At 38.0% G+C, this 23,552-nt stretch overlaps 1 protein-coding gene across 1 annotated transcript in view; it reads right to left on the bottom strand.

The window, feature by feature from the left end:
• The window catches only part of LOC111161922 (E3 ubiquitin-protein ligase HERC2), a 232,403-nt gene that overhangs the window by 195,523 nt on the left and 13,328 nt on the right, over positions 1–23,552 (bottom strand). The window contains exon 3 of the mRNA XM_022525994.1: positions 23,278–23,392. Coding sequence (XP_022381702.1) covers positions 23,278–23,392 — 115 coding nt within the window. The remainder of the gene's footprint in view (positions 1–23,277; positions 23,393–23,552) is intronic.

The raw sequence follows: 23,552 nt of genomic DNA, 5'->3' as shown, positions 1-23,552 counted from the left end.
CACACACACAGCTCCCCACTACACTTTGGGTCATGGAAGCAGCATCCCACAAGCTTGATTAAAAAAAAAAAAAAAAAAAAAAGACCCAATCACAAGCTATCCTTAAAAAACTCATTAATAGGGGCGCCTGGGTGGCTCAGTGGGTTAAAGCCTCTGCCTTCGGCTCGGGTCATGATCTCAGGGTCCTGGGATCGAGCCCCACATCCGGTTCTCTGCTCAGTGGGGAGCCTGCTTCCTCCTCTCTCTCTGTGCCTGCCTCTCTGCTTACTTGTGATCTCTCTCTGTCAAATAAATAAATAAAATCTTGAAAAAAAAAACAAAAAAACAACTCATTAATAGGGGCACCTGGGTGGCTCAGTCAATTAAGCGTCTGCCTTCGGCTCAGGTCATGATCCCAGGGTCCCGGAATTGAGCCCCGTATCAGGCTCCCTGTTCAGTGGGGGGGCCTGCTTCTCCCTCTCCCTCTGCCTGCCACTCTGCCTGCTCATGTTCTTGCTCTGCCTACTTGTGCTCTCTCTCCCTCTGTCAAATAAATAAATAAATAAATAAATTTTTAAAAATAAAAATAAAAAACTCATTAATATATAATGATACAAAGCAATTCAATGTAAATGAGTGGGAAAAATATATAACAAGAAACACTAAAGAAAGAAAGTTGAAATGGCTATGTTAATGAGACAAAACAAATTCCACAGCAAAGAAAATTACCAGAGATAAACAGGAGTAACACATAATAATAAAGGGGTAAATTCACCAAGAAAAACAACATGTGTATGAAGTCAACAGTAAGACCTCAAAACACAAACTGAGAACTGAATAGAAAGATGGACAAATCCACAATTATATTAGAGATATCAACACTACCCTCTCAGTAACAGAACAAGTAGAAAGAAAACCAGCAAAATTAAGGAACTGAACATCATGATCATCAATCAAAAGGATGCAATCAACATTTTACACATTGAGCCACCTAACTACAGTAGAATATCATTACTTTTTTTTTCTAAAAGATTTTATTTATTTATTTGACAGAGAAAGAGACAGCAAGAGAGGGAACACAAGCAGAGGGAGTAGGAGAGGGAGAAGCAAGCTCCCTGCTGAGCAGGGAGCCCAATGTGGGGCTCAATCCCAGGACTCTGGGATCATGACCCAAGCCAAAGGTAGACGCATAAGAACTGATCGCCCAAGCACCCCAAGAACATCATTCTAAAAAAAAGTGACACCTTGATTTCAGATCTGTATCCTCTAGAATGGTGAAGTAAATATTGACTATTCACCAAGACAACACCACATCTTAGGTCATAAAACAAATCTTAACAAATTTAAATGAGCTGAAATCAACCACATTAAGCCTATGTCCTCTCCATATGCCATTAAACCAGAAATCAATAACAGAAAGATGACTAGACAATGTCAAAAGACCTGGAAATTAAACAACACATTTCAAAGTAATGCAAAGGTCTCAACAGAAATGTAATTAAATATTAAATAAATAAATAAATGTTTTTAATTGAATGAAAATACATCAAAATATGTAGGGTACACTTAAAATACTGCTTACAGGAAGAATTTGTATTATTGAAAGTTTATGTTAGCAAAGAAAAAAAGGACTGAAGTCAACAATCTAAACTTCTACCTTAAGAAACTAGAAAGAGAAAAGCAAAATAAACCAAAAGCAAGCAGCAAGAGGGGAATAAGAGCAAAAATCAATAAAACTGAAAACAGAAAAACAGAAAATAAATCAATGAAACTAAGCTGATTTGTTGAAAAGATCAATAAAATTGATAAACCTTGCATAAGACTACTGGTGGGGGGAGAGAAAGACAGTAATTAAAACATTGAGAACGAACAAAGGCTATCTCTACAGCCTGTGCAGATACTAAAAGGAAAAAAGAACACTACATCAACTCTAAACACATAAATTCAACAATTTAGTAGATATTGACCAGTTCCTCAAAAACAAACCGCAGAAACTCACCCAAGACGAACTGCATAAGCTAAATAGTATGATAACTATTCAAGAAATTTACTTCCGAATTTAAAACCTTTTGAAATAGAAACCTCAAGATCTAGAAGGTTTCAGTGGAGAATTCAACTAAATACTTACATAAGAAATTTATACCAATTCTACACAATCTCTCTCAGAAAATGGGAGTAGGAACATTTCCCAACTCGTTTTACAAAACCAGTATTACTCTAACACCAAAAGTAGACAAACAAGAGTACAGTTGACCTTTGAACAACAAGGGGGTTGGGGTGCCAATTCCCTGCCTGTTGAAAATCTGCACATAACTTTGGACTCCCCAAAAACTTAACTACAAATATAGCCTACTGTTGACCATAAGCCTTACTGATGACATAAATAGCCAATTAACACACATGTTTTGTATATGTATTCTATACTGTACCATTACAATAAAGTAAGCTACTGAAAAGAAAATGTCAGGAAAACCATAAGGAAGAGAAAATACATTTATAGTACTGTAAATTATGTGTATAGAAGTGAACAGGCACAGTTCAAACCCATGTTGTTCAAGGTCAATCATACAGAAAACGCAGCTATAAATAAATATCCCTAATGAACATACATGCAAAATTCTCAACAGAATATTAGTAAACTGAATCCAGCAATACATATAAAGAATAATACACTATAACCAAGAGGAGTATATCCCAGAAATACAATGCTGGTTCAATGTTTGTAAATCAATCAGTGTAATCCCCAACAGAAATAAAAATCACTTGATACTAGTGATGTATAAAAAGCTTTTGACAATACATATCATCCATTCAGGAAAAAAGTTCTCAACAAATTAGGAAGAGATGAGAACTTCCTCAACCTGATAAAGAACATCTACAGAACTCTAGTTCATCACACTTTATAATAAAAAAACAGAATCCTTTTCCCTTAAGATAAGGAGTAAGGTAAGGATGTCCATTCTCTTTATCCCTATTTGATACTGTACTGGAAGTCCTAGTTAAAGCAGTAAGATAAAAGAAGATAAAAACTGTTCCTCTTCACAAACTACATGACTGTCTTCAAGAAAATCCCAAGAAATCTACAAACAAATAAACAAACAAACAAAAACACTGCCTTATGAGTGTAGCAAGATCATAGGAGACAAAATCAACACAAAAAAATGTAATAAATAGTACCAGCTACATACTGTTTACTATATAACAGATAAAATGCAGAAATTACACCATATAATATCACCATACAGTTGGAAACCAAAAAAAATTTAACATTTGTAATAGCTCCAAAAGAAGCAAATACTTGGGTACACACTATCAAAAACATAGCCCACTTGGGCAATGTATGTTGTATAGTACAAAATCCTGATGAAAGAAATAAAACACTACCTAAATAAATGAAGATATACTATGTTCACGAATTAAAAAACAAAATACAGCAATGATGTTAACTCTCCCCAAACTGATCTATAGATCTAGCACAATACCAAGCAAAAACCAAGCAAGAATTTTTTTGCTGATATTAGATAAGCTGATTTTTTTAAAGATCTTATTTATTTGAGAGCAAGGCAGGGAGCACAAGCAGGGTGAAGGACAGTGGTAGAAGCAGACTCCCTGCTGAGCAGGGAGTCTGATGTAGGGCTCGATCCTGGGACTCTGGGATCATGACCTGAGCTAAAAGCAGATGCTTAACTGAGTGAGCCACCCAGGCACCCTAGATAAGCTGATTCTAAAATGTACATATAAGAGCAAAAACTAGAATAAATAAAACAACTACAAAAAGTAACAATAAAGTTGGAAGAAGCAATTTAATACTATAAAGCCACAGTAACAAAACCAATTTTAATACTATAAAGCCACAGTAATCAGTGTGCCATTAATAAAGACACATATCAATAACTGGAAAGTCCAGAAATAATCACATACAAAAGGAGTCAATTAATTTTGACAAAATACAAAAGCAACTCAATGGGAAAAAGACAGTATTAGAAAAACTGGATATCCATATGAAAAATAAAAAGTAGCTTCAACCCAAACCTTATACTTTATACAAAAGTTAACTCAAAATGAACCAAAGATCTAATAACAAAATGAAAACTATAAAACTCTTAGACGAGAACATAGGAGAAAATCTTTGTTACCAAACACTAATCAAAAAAATTCTTAGGGGCGCCTGGGTGGCTCAGTGGGTTAAAGCCTCTACCTTCGGCTCAGGTCATGATCCCAGAGTCCTGGGATCGAGCCCCACATCGGGCTCTCTGCTCCGCGGAAAGCCTCCTTCCCCCTCTCTCTCTCTGTCTGCCTCTGCCTACTTGTGATCTCTGTCAAATAAATAAATAAAATCTTTAAAAAAAAAAATTCTTATACATGAGAACAAAAACACAATCCATAAAAGAAAAAATTACAAAATACATATTAAGAAAATGAAAAATTAGGTACTAGACTTGAGAGAAAATATTTATAAATGATGTATCTTAGAAAGAAACTAGAATGAAAATACAAACCATAAAATATTATCAAAACCAAACAAAAAGAAAACAAACAACCTAATTCACCAATTAATAAAAAGATGTAAACAGAAACTTCACCAAAAAGGATATAAGGACAAAAAATAACCACATGAAAGGGTATTCAATGTCATTTGCTATTAAGGTGATGAGCTCATACTACATAATTATAAGAACAGCTAAAATTAAAAGTGCCGATACTACCAAGCGCTGACAAGGATACAGAGCAACAGGCACTAACACACAATGCTAGAGGGAAGGCAAAATGATAAAGCCACTTTGAAAAACAATTTGGCAGTTTTGTATAAAATGAAAACTGCCCTTACCATATAGACCAACAATCACACTACTAGGTATTTATCCTAGAGAAATGGAGACTATATCCATGAAAAATGTGTACAGAAATGTTAATAGCACCATTATTATAATTACCAAAGAAATGGTAACAACCAAAATGTCCTTTAGCAGATAAATGGATAAATACACTGTCACATATTCAAATTATGGAATATTACTCAGTAATAAAAAGAACTGTTGATACAACAATATGGATGAATTGTAAAGATACAACTAGTGAGTAAAGGAAGCCAACTTTAAAATGTTACATAATGGGGATCTGGAGGAAGATGATAGAGGAGTAGGGGACCCTAGCTTCACCTGATTCCTGGAATTCAGCTAGATAGCTATCATTCTAAACACCTGGGAACTGAACTGGACGTCTAAGAAAAGAATTGTTTTAATTCTACAAATAGAAAAGTGATCACATTTTACAAGGTAGGAGATGCAGAGAAGTCAATCTGATGCAATAAATCACAAGATTAAACCATACGGGGAGGACCCCTCTGCAAGCCCACTACCAGAAAGTGATAGAGGAGTGGAGCACAAAACCAGAACTTAACAAAAGTCGTATTGGGTGAGAGATGTCCCTGCCTGAAAAGTGCTCAGGTGGCAAAGCTGACAGAACTCTAGGTGGGAGAATGTGGTCTCAGGATCCCTGGGGTCATAGAAAGAATGAGGGACGAGTGTGGCAGAGTTCCGAAGCATCAGAGTAGGGAAGCCAGCTGCAGTCAAGGAGCCCAGGAGTGGGCATAAACCCTGAACTGCAGCACGGCTGGGCAAATGCTCTCTGAGCAGGAGCCCAGCAAGTGGCAGAACCAAGGGGAGACCCTCTTCCTTCCCCGGATAGGAGTGGTGAGGTGCGTGCCAAAGGAGTCTGCTAAGTTTGGAGATTCAAACCAGAGGCACGTACCTGTGATTAAAAAAACACTGTCACAGACTGGGTGAACCCAGAGTGTGGAGGGAAAATCATGGAGACAAAAGTGATTGACTGCTTTTCCTTGAGGGTGCATTGAAGAGTGGGGGCCGAGATCTTTCAACTCCTGGAGATGGGGTGCTGCCATTTTTATTTTCATCCTTTAAAGTGGTGGGAAAAGCCTTCAGGGAACAAAAGTTACACAGAGCAATCTGGAGGTGCTTATACAGAGCCCAACCCCCTGGCAAGAGGGGAGCAATTATGCCCCAGCAAAGACAACTGAGAATCAAAGCAACAGGTCCTTCCCCCAGAATATCAGCAAGAAAATCTGGCTAAGACCAAGTTTACTGATTACACACAGAACTGAAAACTACAAAACTCCAGTGCTAAGGGAAAACAGTATATAGAATTTATAGTTTTTTTCCTCATGATTCTTTGTTCTTTCAATTTTAACTTTTTTCTTTTACCTTTTCAATGGATTTCTTATCAACTCTCTTAACTTTATTAATTTTCATTTTTACAGTTACATTCTATCCTTTCATTGTATTTAATTTTATTTCTGTATATATGTGTGTGTTTTCCTTTACAATTTAGGGATGTAGTTTCTTCTGACAGACCAAAACATAATTGCTCTGTTCTGTTCACCTGACTATATTCTTTCTTTTATGTCTTTTTTAATTTTCATTTTACAGTTACATTCTATCCTTTCACTGTATTTAAATTTCTGTATATACATATATTTTTATATGTTTACTTATAAATATATATTACATAAATTTATATAAGTTTATATAAATTTATATAAAATTGTATGCTTATATAAGTTTTTATATAAATATATACATATATTTACATGATATATGCATTTTATACACATAATATGCACATATATAATAATATATACATACACGTTTAAATAATATATACATAAATATATGTGTATACATATATATACACACAGACATTCTTTCTTTTGTATATTATATATATATATATTTATATATATATATGGTATACATATAAGTTTTTCTTTCTTTATAATTTTGGGATCAGGTTTTCCAACAGCAGACCAAAATACACGTAAGATCTAGTGTATTGTTGTATTTTGTTCAGCTGTCTGATTATATTCCCTTTTTTGTTGTTGTTACTGATTTCTGGTCTCTCATGATTTGTTTAGTGTATAATTCTCTGGAGTCATTTCTATTTCAGTGTTTTGATCTCTCATTCCTCTATTCTTATCTGGACAGAATGACAAGACAAAAAATCACCTCAAAAAAAGAAAAGAGGCCATACTGACTGCCAGGGACCTAATCAGAGTGGACAGAAGTAAGACGACAGAACCAGGGTTCAGAATAACAATTATAAAGATACTAGCTGGTCTTGAAAAAAAGCCATAAGATTAGAGAATTCTTCCTGGAAAAATAAAAGAACTAAAATCTAATCAGGTTGAAATAAAAAAGGCTTTTAATGAAATGCAATAAAAAATGGAGGCTCTAGGTGCTAGGATAAATGAGGCAGAAGAGAGAATAAGTTATACAGAAGACAAAAGATGGAAAATAAAAAGCTGAGGAAAGGAGAGATAAACAACCAATGGATCACAAGGGGATAATTCAAAAGATAAGTGAACCATAAAGCGAAACCATATTAGAATAATTTGGGTCCCAGAAGAGGAAAGAGAGAGAGAGAGATGAATAGAAGGTATATTTGAGCAAAAATAGCTGAGAACTTCCCTAATCTGGGGAAGGAAACAGGCATTCAAGTCCAGGAGGCACAGAGAACCACCCTCAGAATCAATACAAATAGGTCAACAACTGGACATATAATAGGAACATACAAAAGCTTGCAAATTTCAGAGACAAAGAAAAAATCATGAAAGCAGCCTGAGAAAAGACGCTCTTAACCTACAAGGGTAGAAACATAAGACTGGTAATATAACTATCCACAGAGGGGCCAGAAAGGACTGCCATGATATAATTATTCAATGTGTAAATGGGAAAAATACACAGCCAAAATACTTTATCCAGCCAGCCTGTCATTCAGAATAGAAGGAGAGATAAAGAGCTTCCAGGACAAAGAGAAACTAAAGGAATTTGTGAATACCAAACCAGCCCTGCAAGAAATATTAAAGGAGCTCTGTTATTTGAAGAGAGGGCTCAAAAGTGAAATGGACCAGAAAGGAACAGAGACAATATACAGAAAGTAATTTTATATGTAATACAATGGCACTAAATTTATATTCTTCAATGGTTACACTGAGTGTAAATGTGTTAAATGCTCATTCAAAAGACAAAGGTATCAGACTGAATAAAAAAGCAAGACCCATCAACATGTGGTCTATAAGAGATTCACTTGGACCCAAAGACACCTCCAGATTGAAAGTGAGGGGGGTATAAAAACTAAGAGCTTTTTCCTCTAAGATCAGGAACATGACAGGGATATCCACTCTCACCACTGTTGATCAACATAGTCCTAGAAGTCCTAGCCACCTCAACCACAAAATAAAACATAATAATAATCATAATAATAATAATAAAAGATATCCAATCAGAAGTCAAACTCTCACTCTTCATAGGTTACATGATACTCTATGTGAAAAACACTAAAGACTCCATCCCAAAATTGTTAGATCCCATACAGGAATCCAACAAAGCAGCAGGATATAAAATCAATGCACAGAAATCAATTGCATTTCTATACACTAACAATGTTAACTGAAGAAAGAGAAATTAAGGAATTGATCCCATTCACAATTACACCAAAAACCACTAGATACCTAGGAATAAGCCTAACCAAAGAGGTAAAAGATCTGTACTCTGAAAATTATAGAACACCTATGAAAGAAAGTGAGGAAGACACGAAGAAATAGAAAAACATTCCATGCTCATGGATTGGAAGAACAAATATGGTTAAATATGGTTAAAATATCTATGCTACCTAGAGCAATCTACACATTCAATGCAATTCCTATCAAAACACCATCAACACTTTTCACAGAGCTGGAAAAAATAATCCTAAAAATCTGTGTGTTACCAGAAAAGACCCTGAATAGCCAAAAGAAAGTTGAAAAAGAAAACCAAAGCTCTTCTTTGGCATCACATCTGTGTGGCATCACAATTCCAGACTTCAAGTCCTCATCAAGATAGTACGGTACTGGCACAAAAAAAGACACATATATCAGTGGGACAGAATAGAGAACCCAGAAATGGACCCTCAACTCTACGGCCAACTAATCTTCAACAAAGCAAGAAATAATATCCAATGGAAAAAAGACAGTCTCACCAACAAATGGTGTTGGGAAAACTGGACAGCCACATGCAGAAGAATGAAACTGGACCATTTCCTTTCACCATACAGAAAAACAGACTCAAAATGGATGAAAGACTGAAAATTTGAGACAGAAATTCATCAAAATCCTAGAGGAGAACACAGGCAACCACCTCGGTGACCTCAGCCACAGCAACTTCTTGCTAGACATGTCTCCAAAGGCAAGGGAAGCAAAGGCAAAAGTAAACTATTGGGACTTCATCAAGATAAAAAGCTTCAGCACTTCAAAGGAAATAGTCGACAAAACCATAAGACATCAACAGAATGGGAGAAGATATTTGCAAATGTCTTATTGATAAAGGGCTAGTATCCAAGATCTATAAAGAACTTACACTCAACACTCAACACCCAAAAAACAAATAATCCAAATCAAGAAATGGGCAGAAGACATGAACAGACATTTCTCCAAAGAAGACATACAAATGGCCAACAGACACATGAAAAAGTCCTCAACATCAGGGAAATCCAAATGAAAACTACAAAATACCACCTCACACCAATCAGAATGGCTAAAATTAAGTCAGGAAATGATAGTTGTTGCTGAGGATCCAGAGAACTCTTACACAGTTGGTAGGCATGCAAGCTGGTACAGCCACTCTGAAAAACAGTATGGAGGTTTCTCAAAAAGTTAAAAACAGAGCTACCCTAGAACCCAGCAATTACACTACTAGGTATTTACCCAAAGATACAAATGCAGTGATCCAAAGGGGAACCTGCACCCCAATGTTCACAGCAGCAATGTCCACAATAGCCAAACTATGGGAAGAGCCAAGATGTCCACCAATAGATGAACAGATAAAAAAGAACCGGCGTGTGTGTGTGTGTGTGTGTGTGTGTGTGTGTGTGTGTGAATGAAATGGAATATTACTCAGCCATCAAAAAATAAATAAATCTTGCCATTTGCAATGAAATGAACAGAACTAGAGGGTACTCTGCTAAGCAAATAAGCCAATCAGAGAAAGACAATTATCATATGATTTCACTCATATGTGAAATTTAAGAAACAAAACAGCATCAGAGGGAAAGGGAGGGAAAAATAAAACAAGACAAAATCAGAGAAGGGGGGAACCATAAGAGATTCTTCACTATAGGAAACAAACTAAGGGAAGGAGAGAAGGAAGAGGGATAGGGTAACTGGGTGAGGGACAATAAGGAGGGCCCGGGATGTACTAAGCATTGGGTATGATATAAGACTGATCAATCACTAAACTCTACCTCTGAAACTAAAAATAAACTATATGTTAATTAGTTAAATTTACATTTCAAAAAATAAAACTTGAAAAAATTAAAAATAAAAAAAATAAATGTCATATATGTATCATTCCATTTATATGACAGTACTCAAAATGGCAAAACCACAATGATGAACAACAGATGAGTGGTTGCCAGAAATCAGGAGTTGGGGGACTGTGTGACTCAAGGAGCAACAGGAAAGAGTTTTCTAAGGATGATGAAACTGTTCTGAATCATGATCACAGTGATGGTTATATGAATCTATATATCTGTTAAAATTCACTGAACTAAACACCTAAAAGGAATAAACTATACCATATTAATTTTAAAAATAGGAACTGTTTAAATTCCCTAAAATTACAGTAAAATTTCAATTAAGTTTAAACATGTATTTACCACCCAGCACATCAAAGCACCATGGTAAACACTTTGATACAAAAATAAGACAACTTCTATAGCCCAAAAGAACCTCTAGAAAAGACATAGCACATAATCAGTACAAATCTGGATTTGGCAAGGGTCCTGAGTCAAGTATCAAGGAGCAGGGAGGATAGCTGGAAGAGAGTCTGGAAGAGGTATTTTCAGTCAAAGAGCTGGTCCTGAAAGCTGGAGCAGGACATAGCCTTGGGCCAGTAAGACATGAGGAAATGTATAAAGGGTGAGGGGAGAACTAGTCTGCACCTGCAATAGATAATCAGCTATCTTTTTATTTTTTAAAGATTGTATTTATTTATTTGACAGACAGAGATCACAAGTAGGCAGAGAGGCAGACAGAGAGAGAGGGGGAAGCAGGCTCCCCACTGAGCGGAGAGCCAGATATGGGGCTCGATCCCAGAACCCAGAGATCATGACCTGAGCCGAAGGCAGAGGCTTAACCCACTAAGCCACCCAAGCACCCCAATAATCAGCTATCTTGACCACAGAAACTAAACACAAATCTAAATAAGTCTGATTTATTTAGTCCCTTATTTTAAACTAATAACATGGAAAGTGTGACAACAAAGTAGAATCTTCAATGAGATATACGGGCATCTGGGTGCCTCAGTCAGTTAATTGCCTGCCTTTAGCTCAGGTCACAATCCCAGGGTCCTGGGATCGTATCCTGCATCAGACTCCCTGCTCAGGGGGGAGTCTGTTTCTCCCTCTGCTTCTGCCCCGCCCCCCTACTCGTGAGCACACCCTTTCTCTAATAAATAAAGAATTAAATAAAAAATAGGATATATTTAATTCTCAAAAATCATATCCCAGAAAGTAGCACACGAGGGGTGGGGCAGCTAATGGAAAATGAAAATAAGTTGTGAACTACATACGACTACATAAGAGTACCTAGCAAAACAACATTATACTTTTTAATCTTTACAAATGACCCTTCAAGGAGATAGGCTTTCCTGTCTCTGGTTCACAGATATAAAAACTGTGCTTCACAGAGTAGGTCCTAGCCAGGGAAAAAGAGCTGGGATAGAACACAGAGCTGGCTCTAACTATAAGGATCTATTTTCTGGGGGGAGAGGGGGCCGGTCCACTGACAGAGCCAGGGGCCAACTCTAATTCAAGGCTGGTTTATGTCTGACCCAAAAGCGAAGATTTTATGATTTTAAATGACTGAAAAATAATCAAAAGAACTATAATAGTTTATACTATGAACATTATATCAACTTCACATTTTAGTGTCTGTTAATAAAGTTTTATTGGCATGCTGCCACATCCATTTGCTTATTAGTTTTATATATGGCTGCTTTGGCACAACAACTGCAGGGTCCCATAGTTACCACATCATTATGGCCCACAAGGCCTTAAAATATTTGCTAACCTGACCCTTTACAGAAACTTTGCCAACCCCTGATCTGCACCATTCTACAAATGTTACAAATAAGAATACAAAATTCTCATTTTATTTTTAAGATTTCACTCATTTATTTGACAGAGAGAGACAGAGAGAAAGAGAGAGAGCACAATCATGGGGAGCAGCAAAGGAAGAAGCCGGCTCCGCATTGAGCAAGGAGCCCAATGTGGGACTTAATCCCAGGACCTTGGGATCACGACCCGAGCCGAGGGCAGACACCTAACCAACTGAGCCATTCAGGTGCCCCCAAAATTCTCATTTTAAAGTTAAAGTCATGTAATCTCTTGTCCAGGATGAAAAGCTTTGTTTGACAGTCACCAGGAAGCAGACAAGAAGCAACACTAAGCACACGTAACATTTTACTCTCAGGAGCATAAATGAGAACATCCACAACAGCAAAGGCAGGATAACACCACTGGAGGTTAAAAAAAACAACAGAGAATAATAATGAAAAATAATTAGAAGAAGAATTAGGATGACCAGTTCAGAGACAACATTTCAGTATTTGCTCTCTTTTTTATGGATGCAGGGTTCAAAGTTTATAGAGAAAGAATTAATAGAACACAAACTGCCCAAACAAATCACAGATCATGGAAAGCTCAGAAGGGGAAAGTGGGGAAGCTGACCTTCCTATGAACCCAGGACAATAAACCCTGAGGGGCCACTGATGGGAGACTGCTCTGCCACCTGGTCCCTGAAAATGGAACTAGGACTAGATGACCTCAGGACTTTTAAGACATTCCTGTCCAATTAAGTGAGGAGGTTTTTTTACAAACCATGCAAAGTGATTTCCATTCAAATCACTGTGTCTAGGACCTACAAAAGGAGTTTCAAGGTGCAAAGGCTTGGCCAAGGCTTGGGGCCCAAGGGCAGCAGCAGCCTAGAGGTGGAAGAGGCTATGAGGCTCCCCCAGGGCTGGCAGGAAAGGCATAGCTGCGACAGCCCGGGGCCACAATCACGAAGACCAGCATTTCAATATTGGAGAAGGTTCACTTATGTTTTGTTTTTACCTTAATCTCTACCATTAAGAAAGCTTGTTCACTATCATTTGCTTCTCAAAAATAGACTGTAGGAGAAAACTTTGGGTAACTAAGCATATTAGTGTTCTCCACAGAAAGAGAACCAACAGAATGTGTAGGGAGAGAGACAGAAAGGGAGAGATGGAGAGAGAAGGCATTTATTTTAAGGAATTGGCTCATACAATTATAGAAGTACAAGTCCATGGCAGGCTCAAGACCCAGGAAACAGTTATGTTACAGTTTGAATCCAAAGGCAATCTGGAGGCAGAATTCCTTCTTGTGGGAGGAGGTCAGTCTTTTTGCTATTCAGGCTCTTCAACTGACTGGATAAGGCACACCAACATTATGAAGAATAATCTGCTTTACTCAAAGTCCATGGATTTATATATGAATCTCATCTAAAACACACCTTCACCTGGAAATATCCAGAATAATATTTGATCAAATATCTGGGCACCATGGCCCAGCAAACTTGATACATAATTATCACAGAGTCCCAATTAATCAAATACTAGTTAAAAAGGAGGGGGTATAGCTCAGTGGTAGAGCATTTGACTGCAAATACTAGTTAAAAAGAGATATATTGTATGTTTTTGTATGACATTGAAATTTTTTTCTATTTATAAGGAAGTACAATTTTAAGAGATTTTCGCTATGAAAACTTTCTAACAGAATACAAACATAGAAGTGGCCATTCAAATTTCCCTTGAGATTCTACTGCATTATAAAGATACAATGTAATATCTACTATCTATCTCATTATTAGTAACATAACAGATGTAACATGGCACCCTTACAATTTGAAGGTTTTAGCAGCAGATTAAATACAAAGATGCATGTGTTCAATTGACAGGAAATTTTAATTGTCAAGTGAAAGAGAAAAAGTGATCCATCAAATCAATAATGGAATTTAAAAGACAGAGTAATAAAATTAAGGAAGAATATTCAGTAGAATGGATAACAGAGGAAGAAAAGCTTAAAGTACCCACCTGAATGACATAAAAGGGCACTTACCCTCAATGTCCCATCCTCCTCAGATAATTTGTATGCCCCTAGTCGGCCTGAAGCTGAGAGCACACACTAACTCACGACAGAAAATACTTATTGGATCCCTCTTGGATGGTACTCTGCTCAGTGCTGGGGGGTACTACGGTGAAAAAACAGAGCCTATCCTCACAGGTCATGGCCATTATAAAGTTGTTACGGGCAGGGTGAGGGACATCAACGTCAAGACACAGCAGGGTGAGGGGATGTGAACAAGGCACAGGGCCTTGGCATGTGATCTCAGAGACCTTCCCTGGGAGCTTCTGGAATCTCCATGTTCTGTTTTCTTCTTATCTCTTTTCTTCCTGCTGACACTTTTTTATTGGTTGTCGCACTTTCAATGTAAGCTCCCGGAAAGCAGGGGGCCTACCTGGCTCATTCACCACCAGATCCTAGCACCTACAACCACCCTCACTGACAGAAGAGGACCCCGACAAGCTGGATGAGACTGTGACTCAATGACCAAATGAATGAATGACCCACACGCTGCACAATTCACCGCATCTCCCAGAAGGAGAGTACTTTTTAAAGAAGTTCCACAGACTGTGGTGTGGAAAAGGATCTGAATGGCTAACACAGGGAGCAAAGAAGAAGCTACAATTCTGCAGCACAGCTCAGGATGATCCATGGTCCTAGGCAGTCCACCCACAGTCCACAGCACCACTACAATATGGGTTGTGCTTCTCACCCACACACTCATCTCTCCTTGACTCAATGCAGATGGGCTCAGGAGGAGTAAATCTTCTGATTTCAAAGAAAGATAAACTAAAGTCAAGGACAGAGATTGCGAGACTCTATGATACATTTTTGTACATTTCTCCTAATGTGGGCATCAGTGTAAATACTTTTAATAAGATAAAAATGTTTAAAAGGTCTAACACTAAACGTAGAAATAAATATGTAATATAAAAGATTTGAATTCATTCTTCCTGCACCTCCTCTAATCAAAAACAGGAGTTTCAGTCTCTCAAGCAGACATGTCCCTTCACCAGCTGACTTATTTAACGGAACATGGACATCATTCACCCTAGGTACTCAGCACAGGGGATTCACAGAGACAAAAGAACTAATGAACAGACAGGACACTGACACTTCTGCCTGCACTTATACACCACTATGAGAATCACAAACTATTAAGCAGCACAGACTGGGAGCCAGGTACTGTTCTATGCACACCATAAATCAATTCAATAATCAACTTCAACCCCATGAAGTAGGTCTGTCTTTCACCAATCCCGAGATGCACCTTTCCCAAAAGTCAGCATGCCAAATGGGATGAGTCAGATTCACAGGCAGTGAATTCTCTCCTGGTGATAAATAACAGCCCATCTTACTGTTGAGGCATCTTAAACTTGTTGAAATGTACTTCTTACCACCCGGATAGTGCACAGAGCATATATCTCACCTAGAGCCCTGGACTGGTAAGAGCAGCACCACCCCACAGCAGGCCCAAAGGTCTGTGTACCTCCCCACCTCATAGCCACTGCAAGGTCAGATACTAATATGCTGACCAGATTTGTTTTGGGTGGATGAGACTATGGTGAAACATCAGACAAAAATATTTCAGACTCATTCAATGGAAAACCCTATATAGTCAAACAGACCCTTGATATCAAATACCACTGCAAGTACCCTTCACTATGTATGTATATATTTTCTTACCTCTGCAAGGAATTATTAACCATGAAGTCTATTAAATCTACTGGTACTCCTATTCTGATTCTTTTAAAAGGAATAATAAAGGCTTACACAATCTAATAAAATGGAAATCAAGAATGCCCAGAAAACAAAGAAACTTCTAATACTTAAACAGTAGCCAGCCTTTTAAGGAGGAGGGGGGTGGATCTCTCAGAAATGAAAACATTGTGCACTATCAGTGGGAAGGTAAACTGGTACAGCCACTGTGGAAAACAGCATGGAAGTTCCTCAAAAAAACTAAAAACAGAACTACCATATGATCTGGCAATACCACTCCTGGGTGTATATCTGAAGGAAATGAACAAATTCAAACAGGTATCTGTACCCCCTTATTTCATTGCAGCATCATTCCCAATAGCCAAGAAATGGAAACAACCTAAGAGTGTGTCAACAGATGAATGGATAAAGATAGATGTGGTGTGGAATGGAATATTATCTCAGCCATAAAAAAGGAAATCCTGCCATTTACAACAATGGATGATTAGAACATCATGCTAAGTGAAATAAGTCAGAGGAAGACAAGCACTGTATGATCCACTTATATGTAGAATCTAGAAGAGATAAACTCACAAGGAATAGATTGGTGGTAGCCAGGAGCTGCAGGAGGGGGGAAATGGGGAGATATTAGTCAAAGGATATAAACTTGCAATTACAATAGGAATCAGTTCCAGAGATCTAATGTATCTTATAGTGACAATGGTTAACAATAGAGTTTTGTTTACTTGAAATCTGCCAAGAGCATAATGCTTAAATGTCCTCACCACACACACACAAAATAATAATTATGTGATCGAGGTGTTAAGCAACCTTACTAGGGTAATCATTTCACAATGTATGTGGGCATTCAAATCATCACACTGTACAGCTTAAACTTACAAAATTTTAATATATCATTATATTTCAACATAGCTAAGGAGAAGAAAAAATCTCTTAGGGAAAAAAATCTCTTAGAAACTGCTAAATCAGAAGCACCTTTATACATAGAATTCAGATTCACATAATCCAGATTTCCCAGAATTCACATTAATTCCCAGGATTCACATAATCCTGATTTCTCTGCAGAAATTAGACTGACTAGATAATACTGATTAAAAACAGCTCTAATTCCATTTCCTGATGTGCTACCACAACGGCATACAACAGAGCATGTAAGTTTTCTAAACCTTGGGTTTGTTTACTCAAGGGACTTTTCTAAACCTCCTACATGAGTTTTACTCATCAAGTAACCTGACATGACTTCCATATGTGTAAGAGGGTGAATATATAAGATTATAGGCTCACTCTAATTGAATTCATATAAAATTCTGACAAACTTTTTTTTTTAAAGATTTTACTTATTTATTTGACAGAGAGAGAAACAGCAAGAGAAGGAATACAAGCAAGGGGAGTGGGAGAGGGAGAAGCAGGGTTCCGGCTGAGCAGGGAGCTTGATGTGGGGCTCAATCCTGGGACCCTGGGATCATGACGTGAGCTGAAGGCAGACGCTTAACGAGTGAGTCACCCAGGTGCCCTAAATGTACATTTTATTTTTTATTCTTTATTTTTTTTAAGATTTTATTTATTTATTTGACAGAGAGAGAAACAGCAAGAGAAGGAATACAAGCAAGGGGAGTGGGAGAGGGAGAAGCTGGCTTCCCACTGAGCAGGGATCCCAATGCAGGGTTCGATCCCAGGACCCCAGGATCATGACCTGAGCCAAAGGCAGATGCTTAACAACTGAGCCACCCAGGCACCCCCTGAGAAACTTTTTTGTAACAGCAAAAATTATGCTGTTCTGTAGTGTATTAGCTTAAAAACAATATTCAAGTCTTTCATTAACTCGAAGACACTTGTCCTAATATTAAATTGGTTAAATCAATAGCTAATCTGTGAACCCCTGAACTAATGCTAAGAGAGAATTCTAGCTTATCAGCCACCAGGTTAATAAATATAAGCACATATATTTTTCTCTCAGATTGTTACTACAATAGCAGGATGCAAAAACAACTTTGCAACTCTTTTTCTTTTTTTTTAAGATTTATTGAGATATGTGAAAGAGTTAGAGAGACAGAGAGAGCACATGCCCAGGAACAGAGGCAGAGGGAGACAGAATCCTCAAGCAGACTCCCGGCCTAGTGCTGAGCCTCATACAGGGTTTAATCCCAGGACCCTGAGATCATGACCTACGCTGAAATCAAGAGTCAGCTACTTGACTGAGTCACCCGAAGCACCCCCCACTTTGCAACTCTTAATAAGCATGTTCTTTTTGCTCATTAAACATGCAAGATGGGGGGGGTCTTATAATGTGGACTTCAGAGCTCTGCTAAAATGCTCTAACACCTACTTCCTGCTTTTTTAAATCTGTGGTATAATAAAAATATATATTTGGTCTCAGAGCTCCTAAAACCCTTGGAATTTACTGAGGATAGGCATGTTTTTGGTTATTCTTAACAAACCCCTTTCCACCACACCAGAGTTTATACTAATGAACTGACTCGGGGTAGAGCCACTAGACAGCCTCAGTGTGGGCTGGTCACCAAAAGGAGAAGTGATTAGAGAGTAAGAGCTGTCAGCCTTACCTCCTGACCTCCAAGAGGGGAGGGAGGCTGGGGATTAAATTATAGAAACTCTTGAACTATCAGATTGGGGAGTTTCCAGGTTGGGGACACTCGGATGTGCTGAGGGAGTAAAGGGACCAAGAGAGGGCAGAGAAGCTCCAAGCCCCTTCCCCAGTTTACATTCCCATCGATAGTATACAAGTGAGTTTACCTTTTCTAGATTCTACATATAAGTGGATCATAAAAAACTATTCGCTTCCCCTATTCCTTGCTCTATGCATCTTTTCCATTTGCCTATTCCTGAGTTGTATCCTTTATAATAACCCAATAAACATAAGTAAAGTGTTTTCCTCCATTCTCTGAGTAGTTCTAGAGAATTATGGATCCTTTGAAGAGGCATGGAACCCCTGAATTTGTAGTCAGCCAGGTAAAAGTGTGAGAAGTCTGGGAATCCCATTTGTGGCTGGCACCGAAAGTGAACGCAGTCTTGTAGGACTGAGACTTAAATTCATAGGGCCTGTGCTAACTCTAAAATTGAACTGAATTGCTTGACACCCAGTTGGTGTAGAATTATAGGACTGGTGTGGAAAAACATGTATCTGATATCAGAAAAAAACATTATCTAAATTAGAAGTTACTTAATTTGGATAAAAGTAATATGGATGATTGAGATTAAACCAGAAAGAATGCGGTAGAAAAATATAAATATATATGCAAATGATGAATGTTTCTATCAAGGAAAAAAGATAGCATTTTTGTCTTAAAGAAAAATGTCTAGTTATACCAGAATATGAAAGAAGATGGTAAGGGCCAAGTGAGCAGATACAGTAAAATGTACAAGATTCCAGGGAAAGTGAAATTTATCTGCCTTGGTTTACAAAACCAGCAAAAATGTGTCAGAATTCACAAAGCTGATCAATAAACAAAATTGTGAGCCTTTTACTGACTAACAAACTGGGCTTTCTCTCTTCCTCTCTCCCATGTCAGCGTGGAAAAATCAGAGTACAGGCATTTTCTCTCAAGCCCAGGTCAGCCTATCCTGGAAGCTGTTTGATACCATCTTCCCAGGATCAGACTCTAAATTCTGAACTAAAAAATCATCAAGGTGTTTTTATATCCAAATGGTCTTTGGCACTTTCCAGATCACCAAAATAACAAACATGGGTTCCCACATCACTGAATTCATGATGAAATGCTCACAAGCAGGAGGAAGGCTGAACATAAAATTAGGTAGAGCTGGGATGTTCCTTATTTCTCTATTAGCTCACCACTATCATTAAAGTTTCCCTATGTTCCAGGCCCATAATATGGGAAGAGCTAGTAAATCAAAAAAAGAAAATTAAGGTACCTAGATTAATTTCATACAAGTATAATGTTATGTAAACAAACACTCTACAGTTCCCAGTACAGTGAGAGGCCCTAGAGATGCAACCATGCCTCACTGCCCTTGCTATGTTCTAACCCCCGGGGTGGACAATAACCAAATCCTCACATACAGCCATGAAGCCCACCCTGCCAAGAATTTTAGTTCTATCCATTCTGATACTGGTGCTACGTATAATTAATTAACCAGAGCTTTATGTATTACCTGTTCCCTTCCAAAGTTAAAGGCCAAAAATGGGTCTTCAACAAACAAGAACAAACACAGAGCCTCAGTGGAATTACCAATCCTGTAGGGAACAGACTCCCACAGAAGCTGACATCACCCCTTCCAGTAGATACCAGGCCAACTCCCAGAGGTGGTTTAAGCCTTCCATCAAGGACTCAAGATCCAAAGCAACAAGAATTAATTATGGAGAGGCGCCTGGGTGGCTCATTCGTTAAGTATCTGCCTTCAGCTCAGGTCATGAACCCAGGGTCCTGGGATGGAGCCCCACCATGAGGCTCCCTGCTCGGCGGGAAACCTGTTTCTCCCTCTTCCATTCCCCATGCTTGTGTTCCCTCTCTCGCTTTGTCTCTGTCAAATAAATAAAACAAAATTCTTTAAAAAAAAAAAGGGGGGGGTGCATAAATAATGAATCTTGGAACACTGAAAAAAATAAAATTTAAAAAAAAAGAATAAGGGGCGCCTGGGTGGCTCAGTGGGTTAAAGCCTCTGCCTTCAGCTCAGGTCAGCTCAGGATCCTGGGATCAAGCCCCGCATCAGCCTCTCTGCTCTGCAGGGAGTCTGCTTCCTCCTCTCTCTCTGCCTGCCTTTCTGCCTACTTGTGATCTCTGTCTGTCAAATAAATAAATAAAATCTTTAAAAATAAAAAAAATAAATAAGAATAAAATAAATAAATAAAAAAGAATTAATTATGGAGGACGGAATAAAATTATCAGGGAAATCTAATTTGCTTCAGAATATTGTTGGGTTTTTTTAATAGTCTTATTTCCAAAGCCGCTCATGAGAAGACTTTTTTCCTTTCCTGTATGTCTCTAACTCTTAACGCAATAGACTGTGCCTATACAAACAGCATGACACAGCCTTTGAAAAGCAGGCCTCATCAGGGGGAGTTGGAAATGTGCCAGAAATGCAAATTCCCAGGCCCCATCACAACTCGAAGGAATCAGAGACTCTGGAGGTGGCGCCAGCCATGGGTATCTAACCAATCCCTCCAGGTGATTCTAATGAACAACAAAAGCTGAGAAGCCTTGGGCTAGGGATTCAAGATTTAATTCTTTGAGTTCTCGCTGCAGGAGAGAGTCTTGATTAATTCTCCTAATACTTGTGGCCTTCCGTGCAGTGGCTTTCAAACTTCAGGGTATAAATATGCAACTTGGAGAATGTGTCCACTGCATGAACAGACATACTTCCCAGGATTTAGATGCAACAGGGAACGTGAAAGAATACATTTCACTCCAGTATGGCACAACCCACTTCTGCCGTTTCTTGCTCCCTGCTCTCTTTTCTGTCACCACTACGCACCCACTGCCTGTTCTGCTTTCCACAGTCCTCCACTTGGAGGACAGTGCCCACTTCTCTTCTATGACCCCAAACACCACTATATGTCAAGCACAAACCAGGTCTCTGTAACTGTTGCTCAAACTTCAACCAACACTCCACGCCTAAGATGCTCCCACCCTGCATATAGGTGACATCACAGGGTCTTTGTCCTCCGTTACGCATCCTGGTATATGGATGCCTTTTTTTGCCTTATGACTTATTGCCTTATGACTTTGCCCATGACTTATTGCAGGAGAAAGTACACATTTAATGCTTTTTTACAACCTCCAAAGAAAGCTATAAAACCAGCAGGAAAGCTGCCAATCAACACAGAATATAATGGAAATATTCCTGTTCCAAAAAGAAAAAAAAATCAAAAACTTATCTTTGAGCTCTTAAAATTAAAACACATAGAGTACTGACTAGATGCCACACACATACAAAAACCTCCAAACAATTACCATATTTATATACAATATGAAGTCATAAGCTCCATGGAACTATAAAATGTTGATCCTAATGTCAATAAATTACATTTATAGTATAACAGAAATAGCAGTGACATTTTCTTAAGAGGCAGGGCTTCAATTTCCAGCTCTGCACCCGTTATTTGTGCAAACTGTGGCTTCTGTTTCTTGGTAGAGTTGAGGATTAAAGGAACTAATGAGAAAATACTTTCAAGAAAACATATAACAGCTAAGCAAAGTACTGAGTAATATCATTTCTACTATCTGCATAGACTGAAAAGGTTTATAATAAATAAAAAAGTTCATGCTTAATTCTTCATACAAGGCCAGACCTAGACAAAAATAAAAAATAAGCTTAGCGTATCTTTAAGTAGCCTCTTTAGCTTTCCTTTTTTTATATACTACATTCCCTCCTGTACCTTCCCTCAAAATAATAAATATAAAAACCCTAAATGGGGCACCTGGGTGGCTCAGTGGGTTAAAGCCTCTGCCTTCGGCTCAGGTCATGATCCCAGGGTCCTGGGATCGAGCCCTGCATCCGGCTCTCTGCTCAGCGGGGAGCCTGCTTCCTTCTCTCTCTCTCTGCCTCTCTGCCTACTTGTGATCTCTGTCTGTCAAGTGGATGAATAAAATCTTTAAAAAAAAAAAAAAAAAACCCTAAATGAGGTGTTAAATAAGAAACAGTCACTTGAAAAAGTCTAAGACTATAATCCAGTCTGTTTTTTGTGAGGCAGGTCCAGGGTGGGTACAAGCATCCATTTCTTTTTAAAAGCTCAACAGTTTCTGTCTCACGGACAAAATCAAGAGCAAATGAATTGTCATTGAAAGTCTTGCTGATAGGGGAGCCAAGCGGTGGATATTAAGGAGGGCACGAATTGCATGGAGCACTGGGTGTGGTGCAAAAACAATGAATTCTGTTACGCCAAAAAGAAATTTAAAAAAAAAAAAAAAAGTCTTGCTGACTTTTCATAACAACATGCCTACACAAGAGTATTCACTGGTATTTCCCTGTGAAAAATACAAGATTAAATAAAATAAGGGGCGAAGTGCAGTCCACAGTCCAAAGGCTTCCAAAAAGTGTTTTCTACGTTGCCACAGGAGAGTGATACAGGAAAAATTTCAGGAATAACTATTTCCACTGAATCTTAAAATAATCACTATTTATAATTAGTCAAGACAAGATATATTATAAAACTTAAAAGAAAAAATATTAACTGGGAAGGACACCACACCAAGGTAGCTTTGCAACAGGAAGAGCCTCATTCACAAAGAGCAATGAAATCCAAGTGGCTCATAATGTTAACTACAATGTAGACAACAATCTCCAAAGAGAAAACAAAATTTTAGAATTATGCTTAGACACTCCTATTCCTATTGCATATTCCAAAATTTCTATAAAATAAAACTTATAAAGGTCTTTACAAAATGAAAACTACTAGTAAAAGGTCCTTACCTTTTCTAGGAGGAAGCTCTCCATTCTGGTTTAATTCTGTTCCCGTATATACAATTTCTCCATCTTTAACCATTTCATTCCACAAGCCACAGAGCCCATCTCTTGTGAATGCAAGCTGTTAATGATAAATAACATAAACTTACAGAACAATCATAGAGTGCAATTCTTAAAGAATGATATATTAAAAAAAAAAACTCATTTCCTCTCATTTATTCAATCATCAATGTTTAATAAAAATCATCCCCAAAAATATAATTAAGTGAAAAAGGCACAGT

This window comes from Enhydra lutris, unplaced genomic scaffold, assembly GCF_002288905.1.
Source record: "Enhydra lutris kenyoni isolate GAN:26980312 unplaced genomic scaffold, ASM228890v2 scaffoldscaffold87, whole genome shotgun sequence".
Lineage (NCBI taxonomy): Eukaryota > Metazoa > Chordata > Mammalia > Carnivora > Mustelidae > Enhydra > Enhydra lutris.
This window is presented reverse-complemented; position numbering and strand designations above follow the sequence as displayed.